Source organism: Tursiops truncatus, chromosome 8, assembly GCF_011762595.2.
Source record: "Tursiops truncatus isolate mTurTru1 chromosome 8, mTurTru1.mat.Y, whole genome shotgun sequence".
NCBI classification, from domain to species: Eukaryota; Metazoa; Chordata; class Mammalia; order Artiodactyla; family Delphinidae; genus Tursiops; species Tursiops truncatus.
In genome coordinates this window covers 36,977,011-36,988,961 of record NC_047041.1, presented here as the reverse complement: position 1 = coordinate 36,988,961, position 11,951 = coordinate 36,977,011, and the positions used below count along the sequence as shown (strand labels likewise).

The 11,951-nt window shown below is 39.9% G+C and overlaps 1 protein-coding gene and 1 pseudogene across 1 annotated transcript; both read left to right on the top strand.

Annotated features, from left to right (window-relative positions):
• The first annotated feature begins 88 nt into the window (after window positions 1-88).
• On the top strand, window positions 89-4,069 carry JRKL (JRK like). Its single transcript, XM_004314549.4, has one exon. The coding sequence runs from the start codon at window positions 744-746 to the stop codon at window positions 2,313-2,315; it is 1,572 nt and encodes a 523-aa protein (XP_004314597.1). The 5' UTR covers window positions 89-743; the 3' UTR covers window positions 2,316-4,069.
• A 264-nt stretch (window positions 4,070-4,333) lies between these two features.
• LOC101326035 (sodium/potassium-transporting ATPase subunit beta-3-like) lies at window positions 4,334-11,747 on the top strand (annotated as a pseudogene).
• The last annotated feature ends 204 nt before the right edge of the window (window positions 11,748-11,951 follow it).

Genomic DNA, 11,951 nt, shown 5'->3' with positions numbered 1-11,951 from the left:
CGCTCCTCCTCCTTCCGGAGACGGGGGGAAGTCCCGCCTCTGGGAGGGGCTATGGGCGGGCCTGGCGGTGGGAGGGGGCGTTTCCGGGAGCTTGTGGTCGGGGGAGGAGCGGTCGCCGCGCGTTAGGCAGGGAGCGTTACGGGGTCCTGATTCCAACTGAGGTGGGGAGAGGGAGCTCGGCGGGCAGTGAGGAACGGGGAGGACTGTGTAGGCTAAGTACGCCAACGCGGGGAAGTGGGGCTTGCGGTGAAGGGGCTGACTGCAGGGGAAGGAATCCAACGTAACCGTCCCCCTGGGGAATGGGGCCAGTCCCCGACTCCCTGGCTCTTCCGCTCTCTGCTGTAACTTTGGGGTGTGGCGGGGGTTAGTGACGGCGGTTGACCCGGGATCTGGGCGTGAAGGAGGCTTGTGGTCACGATGGGGTTATAGTCTTTCTCGCGGCCACTGGGGGAATAAAACAAATGTTTGTAATCCGGATTATCCGCGGTGACTTGGGGCCTCCTCTACTGCCCATTTAAAGTTAAAGGCCTGTTCTCTCAGACTTCCGCCCCTCTGATCGTCCTTTGCCGTCTCTTTGCCAGCCCAGCCCAGCCAGGGAAGGGGTCAGGGCCACCAGGTGCCTGGTAAGGTTGAAAGACTGAGTGTGTAAGGCTGTGTTAAAGTGAGTCTGTGAGAGAAGGCAGGATTTAGAGGATTGCTTCTGTGTGAGCCTGGGGTGAGTCCCTGAGTCCCAGAGCCTCACCATGTCAGGGAAACGGAAGCGTGTTGTGTTAACTATTAAAGATAAGCTTGATATAATAAAGAAACTTGAAGATGGAGGTTCTTCCAAACAACTGGCAGTGATTTATGGAATTGGTGAGACAACAGTTCGGGATATAAGAAAAAATAAGGAAAAGATTATAACTTACGCAAGCAGTTCTGATTCCACAAGTCTTCTGGCCAAGAGGAAATCTATGAAGCCATCCATGTATGAGGAACTGGACAGAGCAATGCTGGAATGGTTCAACCAGCAAAGAGCAAAAGGGAATCCCGTGTCTGGACCAATTTGTGCAAAAAGGGCAGAGTTCTTCTTTTATGCTTTGGGAATGGATGGTGATTTTAACCCCTCTGCTGGTTGGTTAACTCGTTTTAAGCAGCGGCACAGCATTAGAGAGATTAATATTAGAAACGAAAGATTAAGTGGAGATGAGACAGCTGTGGAAGATTTTTGCAACAACTTTCGAGACTTTATTGAACGAGAGAATTTGCAACCAGAACAGATCTACAATGCAGATGAAACTGGACTGTTTTGGAAATGCTTGCCTTCCAGGACTTCAGTAATCAAAGGTAAATGCACAGCCCCTGGGCACAAGTCAATTGAAGAAAGAGTCACTATCATGTGTTGTGCCAATGCAACAGGTTTACACAAACTTAAGCTTTGTGTTGTGGGGAAAGCAAAGAAACCTCGCTCCTTCAAGTCAACTGACACCTCAAACCTGCCAGTCTCTTATTTCAGCCAAAAAGGTGCATGGATGGATCTTTCCATTTTCCGACAATGGTTTGATAAGATCTTTGTGCCACAAGTTCGCGAGCACTTAAGATCCAAAGGCTTGCAAGAAAAGGCTGTGCTCTTGTTGGATAATTCACCAACACATCCAAATGAAAATGTCCTGAGGTCAGATGATGGCCAAATATTTGCTAAATATTTACCACCTAATGTGGCTTCGTTGATTCAGCCCTCAAATCAGGGAGTCATAGCTATGATGAAGAGAAACTATCGTGCAGGTCTTCTCCAGAACAACTTGGAAGAAGGCAATGACCTGAGATCATTCTGGAAGAAACTAACTCTGCTAGATGCACTTTATGAAATAGCAATGGCATGGAATTTAGTAAAGCCAGTTACCATTAGCAGAGCATGGAAGAAGATTCTCCCTACCATAGAGGAAAAAGAAAGCCTGGACTTTGATGAAGAAGATATCTCAGTGGCTGCTGTGGCTACCATTTTACAACACACCAAAGGATTGGAAAATGTGACTCCTGAGAACGTTGAAAAATGGCTTGAAGTGGACAGTACTGAACCAGGCTATGAAGTCTTAACTGACAGTGAAATCATCAGAAGAGCACAAGGCCAGACAGACGAATCCAGTGAAAATGAGGAGGAGGAAATAGAACTGATTCCAGAGAAACATATTAATCATGCAGCTGCTCTCCAATGGACTGAAAATTTATTGGATTATCTAGAACAACAAGGTGATATGATTCTGCCTGATAGACTGGTGATACGTAAACTTCGAGCCACCATCAGAAATAAACAGAAGATGACAAAGTCAAGTTAGTAATGGTATATCAGCATTACCATTGTTTTGGTAATTGTGTAACTCTTGATCTCTGCAATATGGCTTAATTTTCTTTGTGTTCTGAATTCTCAGACACAGCCCTGTGAAATACAGATACGAAAAATGTATCTGAAGTGGTTTGAGGATTATGTGTTTTGCAACATCTATCTCTTGTCCCTTTATCTGTGTAGATAATCAGAAGCTGATTCTGTATAGGTATAAATCACACATACGTATGTATTCACTTTTGTAGATCTACAATTATCCCTTCCATGACAGTGGCATTCCATAAATTTTCTAGCAGAAGTTACAGGTAACAGTGAACAGATTGAGCACTTTCCTGAAATCTCTTGTTTGATTTGTGAGGGCTGCCACAGTAATCTTTCTTTGTGCTAACCATCTTAAGTGGTTGTTTGTTTTGTATATTTGTATACACTGATGGAATGAGAAATAGCTATATTGTTAGATTTCAGGGTGAACTATAATAATTCAAAATGAAGTTCAAATTGAAGGAGAAACTGATCTATGAATTAATAAAATAACTTAGAAATCATGCTTTTCTTACATTTGTTTGGGGGGGACTTTTTTCTGGAAGTAAAGTAAATATAGGAAGTGATTGCTAAATTAGAAAACTATTGGAAATCTTATATATAAGATATTCTGACCTATTCATTTGTAGAAACTGGGAGTTGAAAATTTAGGGAACGTTAGGTTATTTATACAAAGGGAATAAATAGGCTCATTTTAATTGGGTCTTTTTTTTTAAATTATTAATTGGATAACAGTATAGGTTTATTATTTATTCATCTAATTATAGTACAGGTTTTATAATGTTACATGTGGTGATGTGAGCTCCCACCCTATATGTGAGGGAATATCTTGGGTATTTGTAAGTTTTTTGTTTTTTGGGTTTTTTTACTATGCACTTGAAAATGTCTATAATTTGAAAAAGTTCGTCATACCTTCTCTTATTTGATATGAAAAGAAGAAATGAATAAAGTATTTTTAATAAGCTATAAATTATCTGTTTTATGAAGAAAGCAGAAATAATTATGGAAAGTACAGATTCTAAGGAATTTCATCATTTATTATTTTAACATTTGTAAAAAGGTATTCCTGAATTCATTAGAATTTTGATAAACTTGCTTAACAACGTAGTTTTATTTGACATTGAAAAGATATTACCTATATGAATATTAATTTCATATGTAATTTAAAAGCAAAGTGTCTGCATATTATTTCATATTTTGGCCCTAAATTTAAAAATAAAGAATTGTTCTCTATCAGTCATTTTTGAAAGGTTTAACTTTTTCATTGAAATACTTTGCATTTTATAATGACTTTCTTAGAACTCTAAAGCTTCAAAAATACTTGTAGCTTTCCATGATTTCTATTCTCTTCATGATATATGTCTAGGTTTTTTAAAAAGACTTAACTGTGACCAGAACTGTTTAAAAATTGTATTTGTTGCATGAATTGCCTCAGAAGTTAACATACATATTGAATCAGATAATCACACATTTTGCTATAAATTAAATTGTATATAGAATTTTTTTCATTTTTCTAAAATGAAAATATGTACTAAAAAGTTTCTTGGAATTTATGTCTGGATTTGCTCACTGTTTTTAAAATTAACCTTGTCAGTGAAATTCAGCTGTATCATTGCCACCTAGTGGTAAAATTAACATTACTGTTAAGCTGTGTGGTTTTAAACTTTAATATCTAGTAAAAGGTTCACTGTTTTGTGGCCTTGAGTATGAATCTTGTGACTCTTTCTCCTGTGAGAGACTGGCTCTTCTTTCTTTGGTTTGCAGCTATTTTCTCTTTTCTGAAAGCTGCCAACAATGGTAAACTAAAAGTTCTGTTTTGGACTCTTCTATCCTTAAATATAATTATAAAAGCTGCCAATTACTGAATACCATGTTGTGTTCTAAGCAGTGTATTTATATCAGTAACCCTAAAATTATGAATTAGGTGGAAATACTGATGCTCAGATCATATCTTAATTGCTGAAGATCACTTGACTACAGGTAAGAATTTAAACCCAGGTATTTGATGCCAAAGCCTACATTTATTTTATCCAACCTAGGCTAACCTCTTAACCTTTCCAATCTTCAACATTTATTCCTTGCCACCTTCCTCCGCCACCTGCCACCAGTGTCTGAATTTACTTATCTATTTTTCAGTGCACTTGTGGCAGCAATTGCCCTTTCCTTTTACCCTTTTATGAGGTTAGCCTTCCTCTTGCACTACTCTCCATTTCCCTGTTTATCCACAGCCTAATAGCATTTGAAATTGGGATCATCTGTTTTTTGACTTCTGGTTAGCTGTGCTCAGTGAGGATCCTTTCTCACTTCAGCAATTTAAAACCCACCATTGAGAAAACAATTCATGCAAACCTTTCTCTTTAGTTCATGAGGTAATCTCAAAGAGAATTGAAGAGTTGGCACAGTATAGTCCCAACATGAAAGTCTTGCCTTCCCAAAGTTGTTGTAAACCACTACCACCAAAGGCACATTAGCATGTATACACTCAGATCCATACAGATCAAAGGGGGAAAAAAATAAACCCCCAAATGAGATGACATAGTGAAGAGAATGACCGTTAGGTTCAAATAAAAGAGGGGGTGGTTAGATGAGAAGAAGAAAATTAAAAGGAAATGTGGCCTACAGGGAGGTTTGTTTTGTAATGATGTGAATTTTAACATCCTAGCCCCAGGTTACTGGTATGTGTTGCTCATTCGCAGATGGTCCCTGTAATCTCTGCTTTTCTCCTTTTCACCTTTGGAATGTTAAGCAGTCAGCACCAAGTTGAATGCATTTGATCAGTAGTTGGGACCATTTGGTGGATGACACCAGAAGCTCTTTGGGTGCCATATCTGCCCCAAAGTCATAAAGTCTTAGTTTCTAATGCTTCTTCCCTCAATGCCCCACCGAAAGCTGTTTGGCTTTCTATTGCTCTATTAAGAAATTAGCCATAGGATCATGTTCTCTCTAGTCTTACCAGGTTTTCCCATTGATGAGCCTTGATCAACTGAATAATATTTCTCTAAACCCACACTCTTAGTAGCCAAGAATGTTGTGAGGGTAGGATTACCTGCAGAGGTTGATGCAGGAATTTAGAAACTTCCCTTTTATGAGAGATTTGGGCTTTTGGGGGGTGGATGGGTGAAAGGAGTGGAATTCCTTGCCAGGTTTAAATTCAGTGAATCAAAAGTTCATTGACTACTGGAGGTGATGCGTTTAGGAAAATATAAAGACGGGGAAGAGTGGTTCATATACTAAAGATCTTGAAATCAAGGTGGAAAAAATAATATATTTGAGAAAAAACAAAGCCATCTGGTTTAATTGTAAACTCATATAAAACAGCCAACATAATGTGATATGGATTATGTGAGGAAACCATAATGATTTAGTTTGCTTATTAATTTCTTCAGTGGCTTCTACTCTGTATATCCTCTACATTTTCAACTTTTCTTTTTTTGGTTTTCACTACTGCTGAGTGACTTCATCCATTTCCATTACCTGTATGCTTATGATCCCAAATCTGTCTCCAGTCACCCTGAAGTCCAGATTTGTATCTTCAACTGAGAAGCAGTATTTCAGTCTGGAAGGGAAATTTAAATTGTTGTTTTGCTTTCCATCTATAGTAAACTGTCCTTTAGCATCCTAATGTCAGAGCCAACTAGATGCGCTAAGGAGTTTTTAACAGTGCCAAATTAAGCTAATCTATATTGGTCTGTAATATCAAAGTAGGTAATTATCTTTTCTTATCTCTCTCCATATATACATATATATCACCTTTCTTAGTTAGCCTTTCCTGATTCCCTTGCCTCTGACCATTTCTTCCTATGGATAGCCATAGTGGTTTCTGTTTTTCGTACCCTTGTTACTACTCGAGTACTAAAATTGAGTTTATTTTCCAACCCTTAACCTCCTTAAAAGACTATCATTCAAACTCTTTAGACCGAATACATTCCTTAGAAATGTACTCTTAACTGTTTTCCCTATTTAAGGCAGCTGGCAAGTTTACACAGTAACTAGTCGCATGCAATTAGAAGTTGGGGGTGAAAGAATGCCCAGAGGGTAGCAGTCGCTGGGAACACCTAATAATGTGAAAACTAGTGTCTGTAAGACCTCAGATTCTGTAAGACTTGTATTGTGAAGTGATCTTTTGATGTGTACCTCAATACTGGATCAAGGACCGTAGAATCAGTGATTTGAAGAATAGTATATATTCATTCAACAAATGTGTACTCAACAAACACAAATTGTATTGTTTCTGTGTGTAAGACATTCTAGGCAATATATGGGATACATGGATTAGACTACATTAGACTTATAATAGAGAAGAGGAGACAAATGTAAAAAAAGGGAGAATGAATTGTGTCACATTCTGATGGAGTGCATATACAAGACTAATATGAGTGACATAAGGTAGTATAATCTGATAGGAGGAGTAAGTCATAACAATTGAGTTGGTCTTGAAAAATAACTAAAATTTTCATGATGTTTTACTGTCTTCAGTCATTGCCAAATGTCCTCCAGGGGGCAAAATCATCCCCAGTTGAGAACTATGGCTGTAGAGTTACAAGCTTACAGGTTTTTGGGCTGCTTTCCGAGTTATTGAAGGTAATACTTGAAAAATGTTTTTACCGCTATTCCATCTTACCAGCCTTTGCTAGTTGTTTCCCTGATGCCTGCTTCCTGATCACTAATTCCACACATTTGAGTTTTTTGTCACAGCAGCACCCCATTTCAAGGTACCAATTTTTCTGTTGATCTGGGTAATTCTAGCTGATGAAAAAAACCTCAGAATTTTAGAGACTTATAATACATGTGTTTCTCTGAGTAATTTTGTGATGATATAAAACTTGGTCGGAGCGTGATTTTCTTCAAGTTGTGATTCATGGGCCCAGGCTCCTTCCACCTTGTGATTTTGTGCTTGCTAGACCCCCTAGAGTCTTCTACATCCAGTTAGTAGATAGGAAAAGAGAGAATGAAGAATATACACTGCTTTTTAACTTCCTCCTATCAGAAATGATATGCATTATTTCTGTTTATATTCTAATGATGAGCACTCATCACCTGGCCCTACCTTGATACGGGGGTGCTCAGGAATAACTCCCTAACTAGGCAGCTGCTTCCTGATTATGACTTTTTACAATGGAAGGGGAAGGTGCACATTTTTAGTGAATAATTAGCCCTTTCTGAAACAAAAGTATATAATTGCAGTTATTCTTATAGAATCATCCATGGAGCTTTAAAATATATCAATGCATGAGTCCTACTCAGAAAGGATCAGATTGCAATTTGTTTAGAGTAGTTACAGTGTATTTATTTTTAATGTTGCAGAGAATAACTAGTATGCAACCAAAGTTGAGAGCCACAAGATTACAAATTTGCAAGGTGAGTGGAGTAGATGTGGAGACAAGAGAATAACAGGCTCCTTTGATGTCAAGACTATGTATAGAGGTAGAGTAATGAGAAAGCTAAATAAATAAGCAAATAAGCATGTATATATGTCTCTGTGTGTTTTTAGGGGGTAGCTGATATCAGAGGAGAGAACATAGATCTTGAAAGGAGGAAACTTGTGTCTGAGTCCCAGTTCTACCACTTTTCAGCTCCAGAATTTCTAATTGGTTCTCTTTCATAAGTACCTATTCTTTCATGTATACAATAATCTTCCTTTATTTGAGTGTATGAATTTTACTTATTTGAAACATATAGTTTGACTTCTCTGTGATCCCTCACCTTTTCCTACCCTTTACTGAGTTCATAGTCCTTCATGGAGTTGGTACACTTCCAACATTTTGGTCATTCTTTTTTTTTTAAATAAATTTATTTATTTATTTTTGGCCACGTTGGGCCTTCGTTGCTGCGCACGGGCTTCCTCTAGTTGTGGTGAGCAGGGATACTCTATGTTGTGGTGCACGGGCTTCTCATTGCGGTGGCTTCTCTTGTTGCAGAGCATGGCTCTAGGTGAGCGGGCTTCGGTAGTTGTGGCGCACGGGCTTAGTTGCTCCGCGGCATGTGGGATCTTCCTGGATCAGAGCCCGAACTCGTGTTCCTTGCATTGGCAGGCGGATTCTTAACCACTGTGCCACCAGGGAAGTCCCCATTTTGGTCATTCTTAATTGTGCATTCTTCACTGTAGCTGAGATTGCCTGAAAGAGTATGACCTCTGCTTTATACAGCATATATTATGGGAAGTATAGAAACATCTGCTAAGGTTTGGTTGGAGCCATTGATAGAACAAGGAATGGACATTATATCCTGTCAGATGTGGAACTTGAGAGCTAATTTTCTGAGCTCGGATGCTCCCCACTCCTCCGGAGTTTACCAGGTACCAAGGGTGTTATTCTGTTAATTACCCGAAGCTCTGCTTCTTCCTGAGCACAGGCATCATTTTCCTTTGTGCCTAGCCTGACAGACATCATTTTCTTTTGTGCCTAGCCTGGAAGGTGGCGGTATGTGCCTGGATCCTTGCCTTAGGCCTCTTGTTGGTTATATCTGGACTCCTGCCCCCAGCTCTTGCCACCTCATTATATAGAACACAATTTTCTCACACATAGTTTATGGTCCTCCAAAAGTTTACCTTCCTGTTTTGAAGATGGCTATTCCTGGTTCTTTTAAAAGTATATACATACATATTTTTTCTATTGTTTGTATAGTTGATGTAAGATGAGAATGAAGCATCTGCTCTCTCCATTTATTTTGATATCAGAAGTCCTGGCCGTGTGATATTGGGTGAGTTTCTAAATCTCTGAGTCTTCTTATCTCTAAAATGGGGATAATACAGATTGTTAAGATTAAATAATGTACAACACTTTGTGAATTAATATGTTAGTTTTTATATTATTAATAGGAAGGATTAAAGGACTAGAGGGCATCAAAGATGAAGAGAAGAGTGGGAGAGTAAGATAATTGAAAGAATAGGGTTTTGTGGTCAAAGGGAGGAATTACAGAGGTCAAGATTGGCAACTTTAGGTATTTACAATGTGTTGAGCCAATATATACAATCAGGCTCTGGCACGCCTTTTTCAATGCCCTAAGCGTCTTTCTCTTACATAATGTGGGGATTAAACCTTTTATTCACACTCTAAGTCAGAAGGGGCTTTTTTTCATGTTATAATTATACAATGTTTGTATATTCTCAATTTGAAGACCTCTCTAAAAGGGGAGAGTGGCATTTCAATATATCCTAAAGGTGTCAAGTCAACAAAAAGATCAATTTTGGTTGCAAATACCTTACAGTTATACAAATCTAATATTTTATGCAAAACTTAATAAAGTTTAAAGGAACAGATAGAAATCTGAAAAGGAGAGATGGGTAAGTAAAGGAATATCAAATAGATTAGTGACAAGCATTTGTATACTCTTTTATCTCTTTATGAATGAGGAAAATAAAAATATGGTTATAAAACACGAGTCATAACAATTATGGCAGATTTATTTTTAAAACATTTAAAAAATATGATCATTTTGGGATGATTTCAAGTTGACTGAGAACAGTTGTGTGGTTTCGGTTACCACTGAAAAGAAACCAGATAGCAGAGGGAGTCTACTTTTTCACTAACAACATTTTGACGAAAGATGAGAGAGATGATTGGTATTTGGTGCCACTCTGAAATTAAGGGAATAAATGGGAGGCTCCCGCGGCCGAAGCGGCGGCCCGGCGCAGCGCAGTCTGCTTGAGCGCTCACCGCAGCGAGGAGGATTCCTCGGCCGTCCCGCCTTCCGCCGCGGTCGCGGGCCGCGCTGCTCCAGCCGGGACGCGCGCCTCTGCGCTCCTCGCAGCTTCCACTTAGCAGCTTCCACTTAGCAGCCGCTCCCCTCGCCGTCCGCACACACACCATGACGAAGAAAGAGAAGTCCTTCAACCAGAGCCTGGCAGAGTGGAAGCTCTTCATCTACAACACGACTACCGGAGAGTTCCTGGAGCTCACCGCCAAGAGCTGGGGTTTGATCTTGCTCTTCTACGTAGTTCTTTTTTTTTTTGCGGTATGTGGGCCTCTCACTGTTGTGGCCTCTCCCGTTGCGGAGCACAGGCTCCGGACGCACAGGCTCAGCGGCCATGGCTCACGGGCCCATCCGCTCTACGGCATGTGGGATCTTCCCGGACCGGGGCACGAACCCGTGTCCCCTGCATTGGCCGGCGGACTCTCAACCACTGCGCCACTAGGGAAGCCCCACCTAGTTCTTTTATGGGTTCCTGGCCGCACTCTTTACATTCACAAAGTGGGCTATGCTTCAGGCTCTGAACGATGAGGTTCCAAAATAATCGTGACCAGATGCCTAGCCCAGGACTTACGGTTTTTCCAAAACCAGTGACGGCGTTGGATTTTTCATTCATCGTGTCTAATCCAGAGTCCTATAGAGGGTGCATTAATGACCTTAAGAAATTTCTAAAGTCATATGGCTTAGAAGAACAGAAGAATCTCACAGATTGTCCCGATGGAGCATTTTTTTGAGCAGAAGGGTCTAGATTATACTTCATGTCGGTTTCCTCTTGTCTTACTTGAAGCACGCAGTGGTGTGGATGATCCCGAGTTTGGCTACTCCACAGAAAGCCCTTGTATTCTTGTGAAAATGAACAGAATAATTGGATTAAAGACTCAAGGAGAACCAAGGATAGAATGTATTTTGAAGGGTGAAAACACATCAGTGCTATCAACTTATGCTTCTAATGGAACGATAGATTTAAAGTATTTTCCATATTATGGGAAAAAGTTGCATGGGAGCTATCTACAGTCATTTGTTGCCGTCCAGCTCATCTTTGGTAATAGAAATAACGTAAACGAAGTAACAGTTGAGCGCAAGATTGATGGATCACCCAACCTAAAAAACCAGGAAGATCGTGACAAGTTTTTAGGACGAGTTGCATTCAAAATCACCATGCGTCCATAGTAGGAGTTAGAATATCTCCACAGAGTAAACATTGTGTTGTCTGTCTTCATTTGGTATCAGCTGGACCTGCCATTCCAGAATTATGAGACCACCTTGAAGAAAGGTGGAGTGGTGCATGATACTGGGGTAGCATCATAATGTGCTTCCAGATCATAGTGTTCAGTGTCCTTCAAGTAACTGCCTGTTGCCTCTGCTGCCTTTTGAACCATGTACAGTCACAAGATAGGACTGTGAACAGCTGATTCTGAACATGTAAGATGGGGGTTTGTCCAATTTTTACGTGGTTTAATTGCCTAGCGTCTAAAGCTTAATGTGCTCTGCTATGTAAGTATTTTATAGATTTAACACTGGTTAACTGTCACATTTTGATGCCAGCAAAGTTTTAGGGGATAAAATGGTACCTGACCAACGTCAAATGACTTTATAGCTGCAAGAAATGCAGTGTGTGGAGAAGCTCTGTATGTGAGGAGGAAAAAGGAAAATAAAAGTGGATTTGAAAGGTTAAAAAAAAAAAAAGAATAAATGGTATTAAGCAGCCAAGTATCTCTTCCATTCCCCCTTATTACACATAATGCCTTTTGTCTGTCAGTCTAACAAAGTATATGCCTTAATAGCAACCCATTGTCTGTAGACTGAGCCCAGTTCTCTGCCTTTTGCTGTTTGATCTCTACATCCTCATGTATGTAGAGAATGACAAAGAAGGACCCTGAGTGGATTTGTCTGGTAC